At 40.7% G+C, this 23350-nt stretch overlaps 1 protein-coding gene and 1 long non-coding RNA gene across 2 annotated transcripts in view; both read left to right on the top strand.

The window, feature by feature from the left end:
• The window catches only part of LOC311035488, a 65825-nt gene that overhangs the window by 39946 nt on the left and 2529 nt on the right, over positions 1–23350 (top strand). The gene's annotated exons all lie outside the window — the stretch shown is intronic.
• On the top strand, positions 235–23252 carry LOC311035255 (scavenger receptor cysteine-rich domain-containing protein DMBT1-like). Its single transcript, XM_084043354.1, has 11 exons — positions 235–487; positions 5525–5595; positions 7649–7963; positions 10009–10320; positions 11101–11421; positions 13234–13545; positions 18255–18368; positions 18508–18540; positions 20830–20846; positions 21279–21324; positions 22881–23252. The coding sequence occupies exons 2-11, from the start codon at positions 5526–5528 to the stop codon at positions 22889–22891; spliced, it is 1551 nt and encodes a 516-aa protein (XP_083899480.1). The 5' UTR covers positions 235–487; position 5525; the 3' UTR covers positions 22892–23252.

Raw genomic sequence — 23350 nt, 5'->3', positions numbered from 1 at the left:
CAAGCAAGCGTGCTGGTTTGAGGGGAAAAGTCTATGTTTTTGGGGCTTGTTTCTAAAGTGTAGTTGCAGTTGCTTCTTTTGGGCTGCAGTGGTGGAAAAAGTGAGCTTGTAGATCAGCTATTTTCAAATGGCCGAAAAGGGCTGAAGTGGGTAATGTATGTTTTGCAATAATAATCAAAATCTACAATGTCATTTTTAGTAACTAGTAAGTTTTCAAATAAATGTAGTGGAGTAAAAGTACAATTTGGATCCGAGATGGAGTAGAAGTAAACAAAACAAAAAACCTCAAAATTGTACACTTACTTTCCACCACTGCTTTTGAATTGTTTTACCTGGACCTGGGTTGCTTATTTCTCTCACGCTATCTGGCAACACTGACGGAGACACAATAACATGTTCTTATCGTAAAATCATCGATGTGGATTTATTGACATATTTATTTCCCTGAGCATTTGGATCCGGAGTTATTACAACACATCTGTGACAGGTAACGATCATGTTAAATTGTTAAACGTTATTTACAGCACTTTATAGTCATGGATTTGTTTTTGTTTTTTATTACAAAACTTTGTTTTGGGGGTTTTGGGGAAAGACTGAGGAGGGCGTGTCCGGGGGATCCGTGCTATTTTACTAGCTCTGGTCCATTAGCGTTAGAAGCAGTTCTCCTCCGCCCACACACCTGCTTTAGCGCAGCCTCTCATCTTTAGTACAAATAAAACATACACTTTAGCTACTGACCAAATCAAAGACGGGTTTAAGATGTTGAAAGCCTACTTTCTTTAGTGGAAACACTCAGAGCCCCCCACCTCACGTCTAAAATACACCTTTTGGACAGAAAAGAAAATATTCCGCCGGATGTAAAAATTCCACTGCGCCCCCTACAGATATAGTATCTGGGATTGTTCTATTGACTAAATATGTAGGGGGCGGAGTGGAGCAACTAAAACATTTTTTCCATCTGGTGGAATATTTTATTTCCTGTCCAAAATGTGCATTTTAGACGTGAGGTGGGGGGCTCTGAGTGTTCCCACTAAGGAAAGTAGGCTTTCAACAACTTAAAACCGTCTTTGTTTTGGTGAGTAGCGAAAGTGTATGTTTTATTTTTTACTAGAGACGCTATGCGCTATGAGGTGTGCGGGTAATGCACGAAAAGTTACATAGCGTTAGGGAGAACTCCTTCTAACACAATGGACCAGAGAGCTACTAGTTTATTTGCCTTGGATCAATACTATCACTGTCATAGATTTATTTTGATCCTGTGTGTGCGTTTGCGCGTCCGCCGTCCGTCCGCCTGCGTGCGTGCGTGCGTGCGTGTGTGTGTGTGTGTGTGTGTGCGTGCGTGTGCGCGCGCGTGCGTGTGTGTCCTCAACTGACCTGCATCAGACGACGTCATTATAGTCAGTAGGGAAGATAGGTCCACTGTTGCCAGATTTTGTGAGAGAAGTAAGCAACCAGGTATAGGAAAACAAGCCCAAAAGAAGCGCCTATAATAGGGCCACTGGGTTTAGTTATTTTATATTGATCCACATCAACAATTTCACAAAACGTACCACACTATAATCCAATAGTTCATGTTGATTGATCAAAAAGGCATAGACTGAAGCTCAAAGCTTATTTGTGCCTATCCTTCCTTCATGCTGATTTAACTTAGTTACATCATTTATAAAGTTCATATTTTATGAACACTCAAAGTATTTCGTAATTACATTCAAGATGTTACGTTGTTCGTAGTAATCAAACACTCGAAAATATACAATATATAGCCTACACCCATGTCTTCCTATACACATATATACACCCGAATGCGTGCATATACCCACATACACACATTCTAATATCATACCGTTTGATAAAGTTATTTATGTTAACTTTATAATTAGATGGAAAAAAATGGTTTGGTACTAAGACCCCCCCCCCAATAAGTCCAGTCAACACCCCAAGAAATGAGAGTCAGACACCGGTACGTCCAAAAATGATCAGTCTGTATTGCTCGAGTGCACACACGGAGACAGTACAAGTTACGGACAAGAATAATAATCACACACTAATGATTCAATAACAGGCAATAGTATTTATACACAAGTTGGAGTCCGGACATCAGATATAAGGTGGATCCTAACGGTTGGTTAAGACCCTCAGACGTCAGATCATATCTGATGAGCTGTCAGGCATCAGGGTGTCATCATAATAAGTTGTTGTTCATCTTAGGGTGTCCTTGTGTACAATTCTCGGTTCCATAAACAAGTTGTTCCTTCGATATCATAGGACATGTGCATGGTTTTATCTGTGACAGGATGACAGCTGACAAAAGGGAATTAGTGACGATGTCGGGTCAACAGAGATATCGGTCATCGTACAGAGATACAGGTCATTAGGACATTAAACACACCATTTGACATTAAAGCACAAAGCGTTGACAAGACAAGTTTTACTTATTTGGAAACATATGGAGCCGGCACCAGATAACAACTATGGAGCCAGCTACGTGGCCTTGGAAGGGAAAATACAGTAGACTGACTTACTGAAGTATAGGCCCAAAAAGACCCCTACTATATTAAATTGTCATTTTAAGCAGGTTCAGGACACTAGACAAATTATGATAACAAGATTAACTCTATCACCGTTATTATATACAAACGCCAACACTACCACATCACACCATACCCCTCAATCCATAAATGTCCTAGTTATTACACATATATATGTCAGTATCTCAGTACAAAATGCCAACATATTATGTTAACATGCTCTACCGAGCAGGCAACACTCCTCAATTGTTATATATTATCATATATACACAATATAATATCTCTCTATATATATATACATACATATACACATATATATATACACATACATATACATACACACACACACACACATATACTTAACAATGGAATCTGTTACACCCCATACAATTAGTATAATTATGTACTGTATACAATCTATATTTTCCATAAGTCCCTTAATTTTCATAGATAACAAGGAAACTGGCCTGTAATTTGTGTAAAGGTGTTTATCTCCTGCTTTGTGTATTGGAATTACCTTAGCTATTTTCATCTGACAAGGAAAAGAGCCTGTTTTAAATGATAGGTTACAGATATGTGTTAATGGGTCTGCAATAGCATTAATTACATTCCTTATAAGTGACATGTCAATGCCGTTCTAATCTGTTGAGGTTTTGTTCTTAAAATTATTTATAATATCAATTATTTCTTTTTTGTCAGTATTGTGTATAAAAATGGTGTCTGCGTTACTTCCAACAACATATTGAGCACCTCCCGTTTGGGGCGGGGTTATTTCCTTTGCCAGTTTGGGTCCTATACTCACAAAAAACTCATTAAACCCCTCAACCACCTCATTCATGTTGTTAATGATCTTTTCCTTGTCAACAATACTGAGCACTTTAAACCTGTATAGATTAGATGTACACATCCTACAAGCTCACAACGTTGTGAGATTGTCGGTCTGCTATTTTCAAACAATCTTAATGTGGAATATTTGGAAGATTTTTTAAACATTCTAACAGCACAAATCTGGTACAGGGGTTCCTGGCACATAACATTTTCAGATGGGGGTCCACCGTACATCCGTGGACAAGTAAGTCTAGTTAAGATTTCTTCTTGTTGCCCAGGTCAACTAATGTCCCATGGAGTTAATTTTTAACACTTTCTTACACAATTCGAATTCAGACCTCTCTGCACCCCACAGTAAACACCCAAGGCGTCATTTCTAGTGCATGACAAAAAAAGTTACAAATTAAGCCCTATTTTAAAAATAACCGACCTGTACAAGCTTGTAGATTGGCTATTTTCACTATTTTGACAAAAAATCACACCCTGTGTGAAGGAAGCGGTGCCTTTGGGGCGGGGCTTAACTCATTTCAGTTCGTCCCTATTGGTGGTCTGAGTCCACTTACCAAATTTGTACTTGGTAGCATGCTGCAAGCTGGAATGGTGGCTGTTTAAAGGCCAGCCAATGGGCAGACAGAGGGGGCGGGGCTTAAGTAATTACAGTTTGTCCCTATTGGTGGTTTTAGTCCATGTACAAAATTTGTACTCCCTAGCATGCTGTGAACTTGAGTTATGGCTGTTTAAAGGCCAGCCAATGGGAAGACAGAGGGGGCGGGGCTTCAGCAATTCATGCTCGTCCCTATTGGTGGTCTAAGTCCACATACCAAGTTTGGACTTGGTGCCATGCTGCAAACTGGAGTTATAGCTGTTTAAAATCCCGTGCTCATCCCGTGCTTGGGGGTCCCTGGACCCCTCTTTGATAACTTCAGCAATTCATGCTCGTCCCTATTGGTGGTCTAAGTCCACATATGAAATTAGGACTTGGTGGCATGCTGCGAACTGGAGTTATAGCTGTTTGAAATGCCGTGCTCTAAACGGGCGGACGGACATAACATACGCTGGGGGTCCCTGGACCCCTCTTTGATAAGCAGTGGCACGTGTGGCCAATGAGAGGAGAGATGCCATAGGCAATCGCCAAGTCCGTGTGTGTGTGTGTGTGTGTGTGTGTGTGTGTGTGTGTGTGTGTGTGTGTGTGCGTGTGTTTGTATGTATGTGTTTCTTCTTTGCCGTCAGGCTCATACGGACGGACATACGGACAAAGTCAAGTGTAGAGCGGTTGGCACCGCTAAAAACATATGCACCAATAATGACATGCTCACTAGGGACACCAGGTTTAAAGCAGCACTATGTAACTTTTCTTTTCTACCCTGGATTTGAACCTGGTTTCCTGCGTAAGTACTGAATGTTTTTCCATTGAGCTAATAGAGCCTGCTTGCTCGTGGTGGGATAAATTGGATCTTGACCATCAGGTCAACATTTGTGAGATTTGTGAGTGAGACATGACCTTTGACACGATCTAAATGTCTCAATAGAAGAGCAGGGAATTATTATTATTATGATTATTATGATTATTATTATGATTATTATTATTATTATTATTATTATTATTATTATTAACATACTCTACCATACAGATTGGACAGAATTAAATTGTATTCATTGAAAAAAAGTTACATGGCTTTTAAGTAGATAATGATTGTAGGGTTATTGACAAAAAGCAAAAGAAAGTGTCTAGGTCTATAGCATGTGTGTCTCATGTAGATGGACTGGTGTAGATTGCAGAGATGCACTGATCTAAAATCAGATTAATCTGAAAATAACTTTCAGAGGTGCATAAAATAGGCATAAAAATAACTGAATATGAATATCTTGACCTGAGGCCAATTCTACAAATGCCTTCTAAATCCGTATAGTTCTCAAACTGTTTTGTGCCGCGGATCTTTTGTGCTAGGGACCCCCGGAAGATTTGTATGTAAAAAAACACATTATAATCAAGATTTGCATTAAAAAAAAAAACGAAATGATGCGCTGTGAGCCTGTATCTGCTATTTAATAGCCAATGCTAGAATGCTAAAATGACACAGATGCTTTTTTTTAATGGCTTAAATGTGAACACTAGGGGCCATCTTTGCATTGCTGTAGTCTGACTAAAACTTGTGTCTGATCTCCAGGATGTGGACCATGGTGAGAGTGTCAGGTGTTGTGTTGGCCTTGTTCATACAGACTGTTACTGCTGACCCAGGTAAACTGCCTCTTTTGTCCTCATATTAGAATATAGATTATGATGCTTGTACCGAGTGTTCAACACATTCACAATATACATTGTGTCTCCCGTCCGCACACTCTCAGTAACCTCAGTGTTGAGTCAAGAGTTAAATTAACACTGAGGTTTTTACTGTGTCTAACCAAGGCTACTTTGAATTGCCCTTCTCTTACAGCTGTGAAAACCTTATTGTCTCCGCCAGGCCGAAGGCATGGCAGAGACTATGTTTTGCACCCTTATTAGTTTTGAGGCAGCATAAGGCAGTAGGGACTGGGAGTCATTAATAGAATATTGAATATCTTATTAGACAGACATGCAAACAGCACTTGGTCTAAAAGGATAACACAAAATACAATATTATCACAAATATCAAACACTATTTGTACAGAGTAGGAAAAAGTCCTGAGAGCACTTGTGTTGACAAAAGAGGACATTCTGCCCCAAATCTTGTTCTTTGATTTACTTTTTTTTATCACCTTTGATGCCATGCTTTTACCTGTCAGTTTGTTGTCAAGAATATACAGCCCAAATAGCCTATAGGTAATAAGGCTGCATAAGGTCTACGGAGTCAGTATTGAGGGAGCAAAATAAACTCGATAAAGGACCATTTTGAGGGTTTTCTGTAGAGCGCACGTCCAAAACTGCTCTCAATTGGGCCCATTAGAAGCACCACCAATGCAAACAGTTTCCTCCAGAGCTTCCTCCTGTCCTGATGGCTGAACCACACGACTGACACATCACTGTGTAGACAGCCTGTCCTGGCAGATATCTGTTCTCTGAGGAATGTACTTTCTAGTTTAAAACTGTGTTAGCAGAGGATGGTTTCAATCCATCAACATCTGGGTTATAGGCCCAGCACACTTCCGCTGCGCAACTCTGCTATCAGTCACCCCAGATGGGACTCAAACCCATGTTCCCTGGCTTAGGAGGCCAGTGCCTTATCCATTAGGCCACTGGGGCTGCATTAGGGGCTCCCACAGCCTGTAGTGTACTGTTCATTCCTACAATGAGATCATTCACTATAGCAGAGGTGTCAGTGAAAGACAGAGACAGAGGCAGTGGTGGACAGTAACTAATAAGGTAATAGGACGTCAGTAATAAGGCTGCATAAGGCAGTAGAGAGTCAGTAATAGCGCAGTAATAAGGCTTTATAAGGCAGTAGGGAGGGTCAATAATAACGTAGTAATAATGCTTCGTAAGGCAGTATATATCCAGTAATAAGGTAGTAATAAGGCTGCATAAGGCAGTAGGGATGTCAGTAATAAGGCTGTAGGAGATAGTATTAAGGCACCATAAAGCTGTAGGGGCTCAGTAATAAGGCTGCATAAGGCAGTATGGAGTCAGTAATAACGCAGTAATAATGCTGCATAAGGCAGTACTAGGGAGTCAATAATAAGGCTGCATAAGGCAGTACTGAGTCAGTAATAGCGCAGTAATATGGCAGCATGAGGCGGTATGGAGTCAGTATTAAAGCAGTAATAACACTGCAGAAGGCAGTAGGGAGTCAATAATAATGCTGCATATGGCAGTATGGAGTCAGGAGTACACAGCAAATTAACATTCCCTGTGAATGAAAAGTGCAATACAAATAAAATACATTATTATTATTATTATGTAAGGCAGTGGTTTTCAACCTTTTTCATGCCAAGGACCCCTAAATTGATATACATTTGGCCGCGGACCCCCATCTGATAATGCTTTGTGCCAGGAGCAAAGATTTGAGTTAAAAATGTTCGCTTTAAAATATGTATATTCAAAGATTTGCACGCATTTTTCAAGATGTTTCAAAAATAGCAGATCTACAAGCTCATAGCGCGGCACCGCGCTATGAGCTTGTAGATCTGCTATTTTTGAATAGCCAAAGCTAAGTGGTTAAAATGATTGTGACGCTATATGTTAACTAATTTTGCTAGGGTCCCCCTGGTGCCCCCCCCCAAGGGGTTGAAAACCACTGATGTAGGGTATATTTCTTTCAGGCTTATAATCTTCCATGTTTTATGTGTTTTTTTTTCTTTCTTTTTTTCTCACTCAGCTGATTATGCATTGAGGTTGGTCGGTGGCCCAAACAACTGTTCTGGCAGAGTGGAGATCTACTATAATGGCAGCTGGGGGACGGTGTGTGACAATCGGTGGGACATGAATGACGCTGAGGTGTTGTGTAGAGAGTTGGACTGTGGATGGGCCCAGGCAGCACCACGGTCGGCCCACTTCGGACAGGGCGACGGGAACATCTGGCTGGATGATGTCGACTGTGCGGGTTCTGAATCTAGTTTCTCACGGTGCGACCATCCAGGGTTTGGAGTCAACAGCTGTGGTCACCATAACGATGCTGGAGTTGTTTGTTCAGGTAAATATTAATACATATAACTGCAGTGTTTGCATATGCGATGGCATTTGTTAACCCATTAGACCTGAGGCCGATTCTACAAATGCCTTCCGAATCAGTAGTTCTCACACTTTCAAGATTTTTCAAAAAGGTTCAAAAATAGCAGATGTACACGCTGTGAGCTTGTATATCTGCTATTTTTGAATAGCCAACTAAAACATCTAAAATGACACGGACGCTTTCCTGGTGGTTTTAATGGGTTTTGTTATAATTGCATCTGGTCAAATGTATTGAACTCCTGGAGCCGATCACGGTTCTTGTGGTGACAGCAGGTTTATTCTTCTCTGCATTAAAGTAGAATTCCGGACCACGTTTTTCTTACATTTATAGGATGTTATTATGTCCTAGGACGAGTGGTACAGTAGAAAAATGTCATAACTCCATCCCGAGTCCACCGCAGCTAAAAACCCGAGCGGACGGTCCATGCTCTAGATTGCATATTTGTATCGCAATTTCCTTTTTTTTTTGTTCATAATCATATCTGACTTTCTCTATGACACAAACCTTGCCACAATGTTTTTTTGTCCCAAATGGGCTGCCGTAGTGTTAAAGGGATACACGGCGAGTTCAGAGGTAAATAAACACCAGCAGTACTTTTCCCCGACCACCAGGGGGTGACGCAACAGGGACTTCCATAGAGAGGTACTTTTGAAGGGATGGTGCCCGAAAACAGGTTGCTTTATTGGGATACAATATGCGGAAATTCCCGCCCTGCTGATTCTCTGAATTTTTATTTTTAAATAGGCTCTTTCATGATAAATTGACCACATATATGAAGTTAAACAACTAAATTCTATCCACACGCTATCTTAAAAGTAAATTCTGTGCCTCAAAAACGAAGTTTGAGAGCGTTTTAAAACCGAAAGTAAACGTTCATACGGACACGGACGAGCACCGACGCGCACATGCGTGCGTTAATTTACGTACCGGACATAAACATAGAACACATAAACATTAGGGAAAATACGGATTTCAGAAGGAGGACTGTGTTTCAATGCATGAAAACACCCCAGCATCATTATATAGTGGCTGATAGAGGGGAAAAAATGCAAAATATATATATATATATTGTTTTTAAATTTAGGCTTAATGTTCCCTACAATACCTTTAACATTCTGATCACGGGCGAAATCTTGGCTCGCAAGACATCCAGAGGGGCTCATCTCACACAGACACTGTGGACAGTTTTATGTCATTGTGAAAGTCAGATATGAAAAAACGAATTAAAATAAAATTGCAATAAAAATACGCGCTCTAGAGATGGACCGTCCGCTTGGGTTTTTAGCTGCTGTGGACTCGGGATGGAGTTATGAAATTTTTCTACTGTACCACTTGTCCATAATGACATAATAACATCATATAAAGGTGAGAAAAACGTGCTCCGGAATTCCATTTTAATAGCACAAAGCTCACAGTATAATGAGATAAAAGGAAGTAAGAAAGTATAAAAACAAAACAAAAAAAACTGTACTTGTTAAAAGTTAACAATATATTTATACACATATATGCTGGTAACCTTCTGTAGAAGTTTAACGTTTTCTGAGTTGGTTTGGAAAGACAATCCACCGGGAGGACGTAGGGCCTTCGTCCTACTCCTCCCGCCCAACAGTACCTGCTGACAGGTGCCGCCCCAGCCCATAGGAATACATGCAATGACAAACATCACCCTCCCCCAAACATGGGCCAATCGTGTTCGCACAGATGCCCGACAAAGCTGGATGCACCACGGTGACCTCGAACCCACAATCTCCGTGGTGGTGGGCAGGGACTTTACCACTGCGCCACCCGAACGTGACAACAACATGTTCATATTAGTTCATATTATTTCATACTGTACTGGAAAGATTCCTCATATTAGGATACTTTTGATGCTTAACATTATATTTGTGTTTTGTGGTTGCTCAGCCAAGTTAGTATACTCTATTATGAGAACAGTCCTGCATGTGTGTAGGGAAGATTTATTTGATGCTGCGTTAAGTTTAAACTTTGTTTCTTTCTTCTCACAGTTGATCGAGTGAGGGTGGTCAACGGCCCAAACTCCTGCTCCGGCAGAGTAGAGACGTACTACAATGACACCTGGGGGACGGTGTGTGACAGTCTCTGGGATCTGAAGGACGCCCAGGTTGTCTGTACACAGTTAGGCTGTGGAAGGGCCCTGTCAGCACCGGGGAAGGCACGCTTCGGACAGGGTGACGGGAACATCTGGCTGACTCTTGTCAAATGTGCAGGCACTGAAACAAGGCTCTCGCAGTGCGATCATATGCCGATGGGACTCCACGACTGCGCGCACAGGGACGATGTCGGTGTTGTCTGTGAGGGTAAATATGAAGGGCCATTCAAGCTTTAGTTTTGGGGCATCAAAGTTTCTGGAGCAAAAGCAGTTTAAATCACTGTTTCCCCAAAACAGTGGGGTCGGGACCCATGTTTGGGTCGCGGCCCGGACAAATTTGTATGGGTTGTGAGTAATTTAAAATAACTAATATATTATTTCAAAAGATTAAGCAAAGTTTAAACAGACACAATCACAACTTTTCATCAATTAAAAACACTATTTCAAAGTATTTCATAAATTAGAAAATAAAATAAAATAAAAAAGTAGTGAAAATATCAGATCTGCAAGTTCGCAATACGACGCGAAGGCTAAGCAACTTTAATGGAGTATTTCCAGTTTTCAGTACTTTTACTTCTACTCCAGTACAATTGAGAGGCACATATTTGAAAACTTTAGTTACTTGTTACTTTGCAGATATAAATTATTATATTATAAAACATACATTAACCCCTTTAGCCCTATTTTATGCATAGGCTATTTGAAAGTAGCCGATCTACAAGCTCACAACGCGTCGCATTGTGACACGTTGTGAGCTTGTAGATCGTCTATTTTCAAACATTTTTGTACTTTTACTTTTTGGTACTTGCTTTTGTACTTTTACACAAGTAACATTCTGAACACAGGCCTTTTACTTGTCACAGAGTATTTCTACATTGCAGTATTGATACTTTTACTAAGTAAAACAATTGAGTACTTTGTCCACCACTGCCTTTCATGATGCAAATTCTCATTTTTACGTTTTGTTATGTATTGTTTTGTCTCTCAGCTGGTTATCCAGTGAGGCTGGTCAGTGGCCCAAACTCCTGTTCCGGCAGAGTGGAGATGAAATATGGTGGCAGCAGCGGTGATGACGGCTGGGGGACGGTGTGTGACAATGGCTGGGATCTGAACGATGCCCAGGTTGTGTGTACACAGTTAGACTGTGGAAAGGCCCTGGCAGCACCTGGGAAGGCACGCTACGGACAGGGTGACGGAAACTTCTGGTTGGATCAAGTCAACTGTTCAGGCACCGAATCCAGTCTCTCACAGTGCAGACATGCAGAGATCGGAAAGCACTACTGTTACGATGCTGGTGTTGTTTGTGACGGTAAATCTAAATACATATCATTAACTGCAGTGTTGTTTGTTTGTATGTGTGTTGACATTTTGTTAAAATGGCATCTAGTCAGATGTCTCCTGTCTGAATGAAACTGCTGCTGATCAGGCTACTTGTGGTAACCGCAGGTTTATTCTTCTCTGCATTAAGAGGACAAAGCTCACAGAATGTCTGTTCTCTTGGACAAAAAGCATGTTCTGTTAAAACGACATTATGGTTCTGTTAGCTAACTGTACTGCAGAGATTTCTATTGGCAATAAATCACACAAAGAAAGTGAATAGCTGAACCAACAAATACAGTGAATCTAGTCTAACTGCAATGCCAGGTAAACTTTCCCTTATCCAAAAATCCTATATAATTTATTTGTAATATACTCAGAACTGTGTCCAAAAAAAAGAGAGAGAATACTCAGTATTTTCAAAGAGGAATAAATTGAAAGGCCACCTATAAATCGATGGCCAACTGAGTACATATCCCACTACACACGTGGCCGCCGCCTGGCACACATGAAGCGTTATGCGTCATGTTGCATTGGATTATTTTTCTTTCTGTTGAAGAGTAGTTGGCTCATGAAACAAACTAACAAAGTATGCAAAAAACGCAATAAATCTAAGGAATCTCAGGAATGCTATTGACAGAGTGTGATGTGCTTCAGTTTGGACATTTCCTGATTTCCTGTAGGATAGTGTAGTTTTACAGCCCCACTTCCACCCTTCTGCCACAAAATGAATTACATTTTCTCCAAACACAGACTGCATCAAATATAACTAAATATGGTAAATGATACAGTGATACCTCCCTGACAGAATCACCAGACTCATTTATTTTATATTTTTGGAACATAGTTCCCTATATTATGTGATTTTTGAAGGGGAAGGATTCTTCGTTACCCAAGGGGTGTGGTTGACGTCAGCACTTCTGTACTCTATTAGGATAGATATCATGCATTACATTAATATTAGATGGGGTATTTCACTTTTCAGCATACATGGCGTATAGAGCAAGATTCATTTCAAATATTTTATAACAATCCTGCATGTAAGATATGAATAGAACAGTGGTTCTGAAAGATTTTGACAAATCAATCAAGTTATTACTATTATGTTATATTTGGGCTTTTACGCCTTTATTGATAGTATTTCGTTTAGACAGACAGGAAACAGGGAGAGAGAGATGGGGAGAGACGCAGCAAAGGTTGTCGGGAACGGAATTCGAACCCTCAATGCACTTTCTGGCTGCTTTAGAGCCTATGTGGTATGCGCCTGGACCGCTAGGACAGCGGGCACCCTGAAAATTAATTTTCTTCTCCTCTGGGGGCAGGGGCGTCAATTGGGTATTGCAAGGTATGGCAGGTGCCATACCTCGCAATACCCAAGAAAAAAAAGGAAAACAAATTATGAATAGTAGCCTAATGCAGGTGTAAGACCATTGTGTTTGTATTGTGTTATAGGTATAATGCATGGTTTTCTATGCTTTTCGGGGTTTTTGGGGGCTTTGACCCCTAAAATGTTTTTCGGCCGCGTGGCTTTGCCGCACGCCCAGGATAGGTGTCCCTTATTTTCATCTCTGGGAGTTGGAAACCCTAACCTTGCCATACCTTAGCTTTTGCTGAACCGACACCACTGCCCTGGGGGTCCCTGGCACAAAACCTTTTCTGTTGGGGGTTCACGGTCAAATACATATTATACATTTGGGGGTCCTTGACTTGAAAACGTTTGAGAACCACTGGTCTAGAATATTTCATTCGGGCTGCTAATTGTCATGTTTTGTACGTGTTTCTTCTCACTCAATTGAGTATCCAGATTATGCGGTGAGGCTGGCCGGTGGCCCAAACACCTGTTCTGGCAGAGTAGAGGTCTACACCTCCTACATCTGGGGGACGGTGTGTGGTGAAGACTGGGATCTGAGCGATGCCGAGGTGGTGTGCAGACAATTGGACTGTGGATGGGCCGTGTCGGCACCGGGGTCATCGACCTTCGAACGGGGATACATGAACACCTGGTTGACTGACGTCAGCTGTGCGGGCAACGAATCGAGGCTCTCGGAATGCAGACATGCAAAGATTGGAAAAGGCGAATGTTATTCCAGTGAAGATGCTAGTGTTGTTTGTTCAGGTAAATATGATGAAAATTTCATTATTAACCCATTCAAACCGGGATGTGTCATTTTAGATTTTAGCCATATTTTATACATTGACTTGACTTGACTTATAGTCCATGAGCCAGACAAGATTTCATTATCGAAAGAGTGGGCAAAACCATACCTATATTAAATTGTTTATAGGGTCAATATAAGTAAATAAATATATGATAACCTTTCCACAGGAGCAGCTTTTTCATATTTATCACACATTTTGTTATTTTCCCCATACGTATGACAGGTGAAAAAATTTCAAAATTTAAAAAATAGTTATCATAATGAAACTTCCCCAGTTGATTACTTACATGAAGACAATGTCACAATGATTTATCGTATTACAAGTTTTCTGAAATTGTATATTTAAATATGCAAATTAGGCATTAGGAAAATATGCCCGAATTTGCATAACTTTTCAGAATCAACTTTGGAACATTGGACAAAGCCAGAGTCAACATTCTTATTTCATTTTGTTAAGATGTTGGAGTCAAAAGGTTTTTAACGAGGGAATATTCAATATCTGGCTCAATTTTGGGGCTCTGGCTCATGGACTAAATGCATAATTTGCATATTTAAATGTAAAATTTCAGAAAACTTGTAATACGATAAATCATTGTCTTCATGTAATTAATCAACTAGGGAAGTTTCATTATGATAACTATTTTTTAAATGTTGTCATTGTTTCACCTGTCGTGTACGTATGGGGAAAATAACAAAATGTGTGATAAATATGAAAAAGCTGCTCCTGTGGAAAGGTTATCATATATTTATTAACTTATATTGACCCTATAAACAATTTAATGTTGGTTTGGTTTTGCCCACTCCTTCGATAATCATTGCTCAATTTTGGGGCTCTGGCTAATGGACTATTAGGCCTTTATATTCCTTTCGGAACACAGGCCATTGATGAGTCGTTTCCAATGTATTTAAAAAAAAAAGATTTTGTGCAAATCTTTGAATATATATATATATATATATATATATATGAACATTTTAACTAAAATCTTTGCTTCTGGGGGGTCCCTGGAACAACATATTTTGAGATGGAGGTCGGCGGCCAAATACATATCATTTTGGGGGTCCCCGACATGAAAAAAGTTTGAGCACCACTGACATAGCAACATGAGTTTTTCAGGAAACTGGGTTTTAATGGGTTAACTGCAGTGTTTGTGTGCATGTTGACAACATGTTAAAATTGCATCTGTTCTCTCCTGTCTGAATGAAACTACTGGAGCTGATCAGGCTTCTTACAGCATGTTTATACTTCTATGACTCAACCCATTAAGACCTGAGGCCGATTCTATACAAATGCCTTCTAAATCAGTAGTTCTCACACTTTCAAGATCTTTCAAAAAATGTTCAAAAATAGCAGATGTACAAGCTCGCAGCGCGGCACGAAGTGACGCGCTGCGAGCTTGTATAATGTGTTTTTTTTTACCCATTAAGACCTGGAACTGTGTCATTTTTAGATTTGAGCTAAAAAGCATTATTTTACACTTTGGGCTATTCAAAAATAGCAGATATACAAGCTCATAGCGCGGCACCGAGTGCCGCGCTACGAGCTTGTAGAGCTGCTATTTTTGAAAATTCGTGAAAATCTTTGAATATATATATTTTTAAAGCGAACATTTTTAACTCAAATCGTTGCTTCTGGGGGTCACTGGAACAAAATAGTTTGATGGGGGTCCGCGGCCAAATACATATAATTTTGGGGGTCCTTGACATGAAAAAGATTGAGCACCATTGATATAGAAACATATGTTTTTCAGAAAACTGTTGGGATTTAGGAGACATGTAGAATCGGCTTCAGGTCTTAATGGGTTAATAGCCGACGCAAAATTCTAAAACCGGGTTGATAGGACAAACGGTCACAGTAGAATGAAGCTCGGTCAATGAAAGCCTTTTTAATGATAACAGGGTACAGGCAAATAACGTGAATAACGTTTGAATGTCAACACATCTTCATCAGGTCACTGTAGAATGTCATCTCAGAATCATCTTTCTTGTCACATCACTGGTTTACAGGTTTAAAGAAGTGGGTGACATTAGTTTGTTGTTCTTGTGCGCTCCATCATGTGTAGTGTTTATGAGAAGAGAGAGGATAGAGTAGGACAGGTAAGAAGTAAAGAAAAGAGCACAGGATACAAACAGGCCAAATAATCAAGGATATATGCATTCTGTACATACATATAGTGTGTGTAGTAGCAGGTATGGACATGATGTTTAGAACATTATACATAACATGCCACCCTGAGGCGAGGTTAAACCATTAAGACCGGGAACGCATCTGTGTCATTTTAGATTTCTTTGGCTATTCAAAAATAGCAGATCTACAAGCTCATATGAGCTCTATGAGCTTGTAGATCTGCTAAAAAAAATGTAATCGTGATAATGTGTGCAAATCTTTGAATATATATATATATATATATATATATCTCTGCTGTCCGGCAGGAACCAGCTAACTCCAAAATGTTCATTTTTCAGGAAATAAAAAAATAAAATAAAAAATGGTTAAGACCTCTACACAAAAGCCAAATAAGCAACTACACTTTGGAAATAAGCTAAAAAGAAACACAACCACCAATATCTTTTACAAGCAACTCGCTTATAATAAGCGGACATGGCAACAGTGCTTCTGATCTGAATTGGACTCTGGTTGACTTTTGAAACGTTTGTTTCAGAGAGGGAGAGAGAGAGAAAGACAGAGAATTTTAGAATTATTTAATGTCAATCATTAGCGTCCTGTCTCAGTCTCGCGCATATATCACGGGAGCCTTTCACGTTTTCGTGAGACGTTTGGAATAAAAACAAATGTATGTATGGGTCGGGATCACATCGTGGTGAAATATCTTGTAATCAGTGAACCCCTGTCGCCGACCAATCAATCGTGCGAGAATCACAACAATATATTTAGCCCGATTTCAAGAGAGAAACTTGTGCAATGTGAAATGCTTAACGATCTGTTCACTCGCCGACCATTTCAAATGTCGGGCAGTGTGTAGAGGTCTTTAGGAGTTTTTTTTCATCATTGATAAGAACAGCTGAATGGACCTCCAAGCTCACAATGAGGTTAGAGGTCAAAAGGGGGTGGAGCCTGGAGTCAGCAAAACCAGCTAACTCCACCCCCCTTTGGTGGAGGTAGCTGGTTTATTAGAAAGTTTGAGGATCCAATGGAGTTAGCTGGTTTTGTCAGAAGTGCTTTTTAATACTTTTCATTGGTTCAATGTTCTTTTTTACCAACACACAGACGTAAAGGGTGTTCAATAGCACTGCTTTATGGAAAAAATGCAAAAGCGGAAAAATGGAGTTAGCTGTTCCTGCCGCAACGATATATTTTTTAAAGCGAACATTTTTAACTAAAATCTTTGCTTCTGGGGGGTCTCTGGAACAACATATTTTGAGATGGGGGGGTCCGCGGCCAAATAATTTTGGGTGGTCCTTGACGTGAAAAATGTTTGAGAACCACTGATATATAGCAACGTAAGTTTTTTCCTTAGGATTTAGTAGACATTAGTAGAATACCCAGAAGCAAAGATTTGAGTTCAAATGTCCGCTTTAAAAGATATATATTCAATGATTTGCACACAATCACAAATTTGCTCAAAAATAGCAGATCTTCAAGCTCATAGCGCGGCACCGAGTGCCGCGCTATGAGCTTGTACATCTGCTATTTTTGAATAGCCAAAGAAATCTTAAAATGACACGGATGCGTTCCCGGTCTTAAAGGGCTAAAGGAAGGAGCAGCAGGCGTTCTTGTGCACTCCATCAGACCAGTACCTGCAACATCGAAAGGTGCTGAACCATATATTCACATATTCACATCCACCTCAAATCCACGTTTAAAAAAAAACAAGACATTATGCAAGGTAATCCTACATCAATCATAGGAAGACTAGCAAGAATACTTTCCCTTATCGCCTATTGACTAGACCGTGATAAGGAAAAGTATTCTTGTGGACAAATGTGCATGTTGTTTGGAAAGACGTCATGTTCTTACCAAAGCTATGCACTGTTTATTGCAGTGGTTCTCAAACTTTTTCATGTCAAGGACCCCCAAATTGACTCTTTTTAGCCCGCGGACCCCCATTTGAAAATATATGCCAGGGACCCCCCTATAAGAGAAGATTTTTACGGCTCTAGCAGTGATTCTCAACCATTTTAATTTCAAGGACCCCCAGTTTGACATGCATTAGGGCTACGGACCCCCATTTAATAGCATTTCTACCTCTGGGACCCCAATTCATATTGTAAAATCAATGTCAATGTAACTCTGAGAGTGTACAAATGGACCCCTGGACCCCACTTTGAGAACCAATGGTTTATTGGACCTTGGTCCTAAGGCTATGTAGCTTTACCATTGTAAATAACGTACAACTTACAATGTCAACGCCTTTGTCATTTCATCACAAAGTCTAGTCTTTCCTCGTGTGAATCTGCTTCTACGCTGCACTCAGAACAGAGGAGAAGGATGTCTTCCTCAGGGCTCCTTGATAAGCAAATGAAATGTACATTTATCCAGAGTGACTTACTGTACCATGCAGGACACATGTATGGCTGGAGACCAGGCAGGAATCAAACCTCTGAGCTTTGGGCCACGGGACAAGGCCTTGAACCAGTTTAACACAGCCATTGATTGATTGATTGGTTGATTTATGAATGATGAACGGTGTGTTTCATTGTCTTTCAGAGGGTGTGATTCTGACTCCCGGAGCGATTGCAGGGATTGTTATTACAGTGATTATTATCATCTTATTGGCAGCAACACTGGGATATTTCTACTGGAAAAAGAAGACACAAACTAGTAGGTCTTGAACTGATTTATTATTTGATTTATTTTTCAAATCTATATGTAACCATCTATGTCTTTATAACGATAAGATCAAAATGATTATAGTGTCTCCACATTGACTAATCACTGTCTCACATCTCTGCTTTGACAGGAGAAATCACCGGCTCTAGCCAATTTCAACAAGGTAAGTGTGCGCGTGGAGCAGTGATGGAGGAAGTACTCATCTTTTTTTTACTCAAGGTATTGTTATGCCTCGGCCTAGACCAGGGGTCTTCAACAGGGGGTCCGGGTCCTCAGAGTTACTACAGGGGGTCCGCCAAATCTTTGTGTGATATGATTTTTTTTTTTACCTTAACCACTTGAACCCTAACATCTCTTTTCTGAGGAGAACTTTAGCCAAAAACAGCAGATCTACAAGCTCACAACGCCTCGCGCGAGGCGTTGTGAGCTTGTAGATCGGCTATTTTTTGGCAAAGAGGTATAGGTGTAGAGGGGAAAAAGGGCAGACCAAAAAAAGTTGAATCTGAAACACAATTTTATACAATATAGAGGGGGTCCCTGCTCCATCTCTGTCTCAGCTAGGAGGTCCTTGGCCTGAAAACGTTGAAGACCCCTGGCCTGGACCCAACAAAAAGTGGACTCCCTCCTTCCACAGCTAGACCACACAGGTTTAAAATCCCAAGCATTAAGGATTTATTTAATCATTTAAGATAAAAGTCAATGTACACATTACCTCAGGGTTGGATCATAGAAACCTAACTACGAAACAATAATACCAAAGGGGTCACCCACCCCTACACACATAGATCTTTAACCCATGAACACTGTAACAACAAGAGAATTCTCAATAGGCTCTATCCACAGCAGCCATATTGGAAAGAAATTGGGCCTCTTCTTACTTCCTTCACAGGTGGTACCAATGATACTAATGAAGGCTCTGTTCCATTCTGGTCAGGGTGCTGATATCGTGCATGTTGCTCACTAGAAACACTCCATTTTGGTTCCCAAATGGCCCCTTTATGGTGGGTGTGTAACTCTGAGAGTGTACAAATGGAACCAAATGGCTGCTGTGAATAGAGCCTATTGTGTCCAATCTGTATGGTAGAGTATGTTAATACAATATCACTTATACAATTGGGGTGGTTGTATTTTGTCTCCCTGCTCTTCTATTGAGACATTTAAATTGTGTCAAAGGTCATGTATCACCTAAAGACACAGGATTCAATGATTAATTTTATCCACTGAGCAAGCAGGCAGGCTCTATTAGCTCAATGGTAAAAATGTCAGCACTTGTGCAGGAAGCGAGGTTCAAATCCGGGATAGAAGAGCAAAGTTACATACAGTAGTGCTGCTTAAATACATATTTAAATAATAATAATAACTACAACAACTATAATGATTACACACGCACACACATACACACACGTGCACGCACAGACACACACATATTCAACATATATAAATACCTAGTATATCGATACTGCCAAAGCCTTTATGTCCCTATGAATATCTATGGAATCCTTAACACATTTGTTTTGACCAGCTGCTGCAAGCCGCTGGTCTACACACAGCCATACCGCGAACGGCCTTTTTGCATGTAGTTTAAGCGCAAGGGGGCGGGGGGCGGGTGGGGAGAGAGTCAGCGCACTGAAGTCAAGGCACAGACTACTTTGTTGTTGATAGACAACGGATGCACGCTTATGAGAAACAACAAAAATAAAACCTGGCAAAACAGTTGCGTGCATTAGCACAAGATGAGGATAAATGTCCAGTAATTCGCAACTACTACCACTACTTTTGTATTTGAAACTTTAAATTTCTCTAAATATTATAAACTCTCAGGACAGCGTAATACAAATATAATTTATGAAAAGGCTACTATAGGTATAGCCGATCTACAAGCTCACAACGCCACGCAACCCCCCTGGGTTTTTTTTGTTTGTTTTTGGTCTCCAGGGACCCCTAAGGGGGGGGGACAGGGACCCCCTGGGTATTTTTTTTTGTCTGTAGGTCCCAGGGACCCCCACGGGTCTCCAGGGACCCCTAAGGGGGGGGTCCAGGGACCCCCTGGGTATTTTTTTTGTCTGTAGGTCCCAGGTGGGGGTCTCCAGGGACCCCTGGGTATTTTTGTCCCAGCCAGGCCGAAGGCATGGTGGAGAGTATGTCTCAGGGCGTGTGCCCCCCCCCGTCATAGCACAGCAAAATCTTCCACACATCCACATTCGCATTATATTTCAATAGCTAAATTATTTCTGACAGCCCTATCAGGAACCAGGTCTATGAAAACAAGCCGCGCTTACAAATGCAAAATACAGCATGCAGCTGGTATAATATGACTGTCAGTCATCATTTCTTGTTTTGTCACTGTAATGAATTATTCTATATCTAATTTTCTTTGTCTTGTCTTCATTCTTACACCCCCCTCCCCCCCCCCCCCCCCCCCGTTATATTTCATATAACCACGCGATGACAGGGGCTCCACTGACCCGGGTAAGAGAATAAAAAATTCAAGAAGTGTGTGTGTGTGTGTGTGTGTGTGTGTGTGTGTGTGTGTGTGTGTGTGTGTGTGTGTGTGTGTGTGTGTGTGTGTGTGTGTGTGTGTGTGTGTGTGTGTGTGTGTGTGTGTGTGTGTGTGTGCGTGCGTGCGTGCGTGCGTGCGTGCGTGCGTGCGTGCGTGCGTGCGTGTCAGTCGTTCATAAACCTGGGGGGAGTTTATTTATTTTTCTATCTCAGCGGAACTGTCCAGTCTTGTGTGGTGGGAGAGACACACACAGGTCACTCACAGTAATGTTCAAATAGGTGGACAGTGTTTTTGTGGTTTCAGTTTGAAAACCACTACTATGGACAATACCATAAAGACATAACATTGTTCAATAGCACTCAGACATGATATGAGTGAAATAACATGACTGTGTTCAACAGGATGCTGGTGGTGGCTTGACTTCAGTTGAAACAGTTGCAGAAAAAGGTGAACTTTTTTGTTTCGTCCTTGGTACAGTTTAATGCCTGATGTAACCAGTGAGTAGGTTGGTGGCTGGTGCTAACTTTATTTTGCCAGGGTGTACATCCTCTATATCTTATTACAAAACTACAAATCTATCACTTATTACACTAATATTTAAGTGGGGCTGTAGAGATGCAGAGAGCAACACTTCCTGTGATGCGTTCATCTCAACCACTCTTATTTTCTCATTTAAACTAAAGCAATATGCTGAGTCTGTGGTTTGCTGTGAATGTTAGAATAGCTTAGAGGTGTAGTGAGGCTAGATGAGGAGTGGAGGGCCTCAGACCATATATAAATAAATACACATACTGTATATAAAGATATAACCGCTTTTCTGTCCCAGCACCTTCATCACAGTCCACTGCAATGGGCTGTGTACTATTTTACAGCAAATTTTGATTTACTTTTAGTCACAGCCTTTTGAATCAAAATTCCGTTTAGTTTTAGTCACATTTTAGTCATTTGAACTAACTCTACTAACTCTACTTTCAGTTGACTAAATATCATAAGATTTTAGTCGACTGAATCTACAGTTGATTTAGTCGACTAAAATGTATTTTGACGGGCCGTGATGGTGTTGTAATGCCTGATTTATACTTACCTGCGTGCCTTGTAGATCGGCTATATTCGAAGCAGGACACCTGCGTGCATTCATTCTGTCATTTTGTGTACAGCTAATCTCTGGCACCGTTGACTTGATCGCAGCCAAACTGTGCACACACTCTCCCTGGATGCCAGAGCAGAACCTCTGCCCCAAATTTTTCAAATGGGCCTGTTATTGCGCCACCAGGAGGCCGCTTTTTGCAAAACACATTTTTTGACAGTACTCCTACAGATTGTATCCAAACATCACGCAAATCGGTACACAGTATCTCTATAGTCATGTCATCAACACGGATCTGTCCAATTTTCCATATTCCATCCTGATTGGCTAAGGTTGGCTTCCAAAGTTTGCAGGATTGCGCCGTTTTCAACAAAACGCCTCAAATCATGAACGCAGCTTGCGATTTCCGTGAGATTTCACACGCACATTCCCACTAGGCCGAGGAAGATATGCCACTTGAAATTTTTCACAAATCAGCCTCATGGTGGTGCTATAAAAGGCAGATTTGCGTTTTTAACTATAACTGCACCGATCTGCGTGAAACTTTGCACGCACACTCCCTAGAGGCCAAGGAAAAACAACTGCCCTGCATTTTTCACATTTGCCTTTCATAGCGCCACCAGGAGTCCGACTTATGTAATTTTACGCAAGTCGGTACACATGATCTCTATAGTCATGTGATCGAGATAGATCTTTTTAATTTATCATATTCCATTCTGATTGGCTAACATTGACATCTAAAGTTTGCAGTTTTTGTACGTGTGTGTATTGTGTATTGTGTATAGACGCTGGGCATCCTCTCAATAAATTCTGATCAATTCTGTTGAGTTTCTTTCACTTCATATTATATTTTCCGCACAAAAAAACACATTATATATGAACAGCAGCTTACATTGTGTTCTACCTCTATTCATAGACACTCAATGACAACTTGCTGATGACAGAGAGACCAGGTGGATCCAAACAGAGAGAGAGACCTGCTGATGACAGAGAGCAGGGGCATCGTTTTGGGTTCCCAAGGGATCGTCATCCCCCCAAGCGTTTGTATTTGACCACATTTTCTCTTAGAGTTGTCCCGATACCAAAACCAGTATCGGGAAAGCTGCCGATACACTGCCCACTGCCTAAAATGCTGGTGTCGGTATCGGTGAGTATGCCATTCCCATACCACATAATGTATCACATGATCATATGTCATTAACAGTAATTATTTTGTATTTTGAATGCTTCGTTTGATGTTGCACTGCCGTTGTATGTGTGTGTGTGTGTGTGTGTGTGTGTGTGTGTGTGTGTGTGTGTGTGTGTGTGTGTGTGTGTGTGTGTGTGTGTGTGTATATATATATATATATATATATATATATATATATATATATATATATATATATA

The sequence above is a fragment of the Gymnoscopelus microlampas genome, assembly GCF_963454915.1.
Source record: "Gymnoscopelus microlampas genome assembly, chromosome: 19".
Lineage (NCBI taxonomy): Eukaryota > Metazoa > Chordata > Actinopteri > Myctophiformes > Myctophidae > Gymnoscopelus > Gymnoscopelus microlampas.
This window is presented reverse-complemented; position numbering and strand designations above follow the sequence as displayed.

Excerpts from the sequence above, each read along its gene's own strand:
- LOC311035255 (XM_084043354.1), top strand. The coding sequence starts at position 5,526 with ATGTGGACCATGGTGAGAGTGTCAGGTGTTGTGTTGGCCTTGTTCATA. Across the intron at positions 5,596-7,648 it reads GACTGTTACTGCTGACCCAG|CTGATTATGCATTGAGGTTG; the intron begins GTAAACTGCCTC and ends TTTCTCACTCAG. Across the intron at positions 11,422-13,233 it reads TGCTGGTGTTGTTTGTGACG|ATTATGCGGTGAGGCTGGCC; the intron begins GTAAATCTAAAT and ends TTGAGTATCCAG.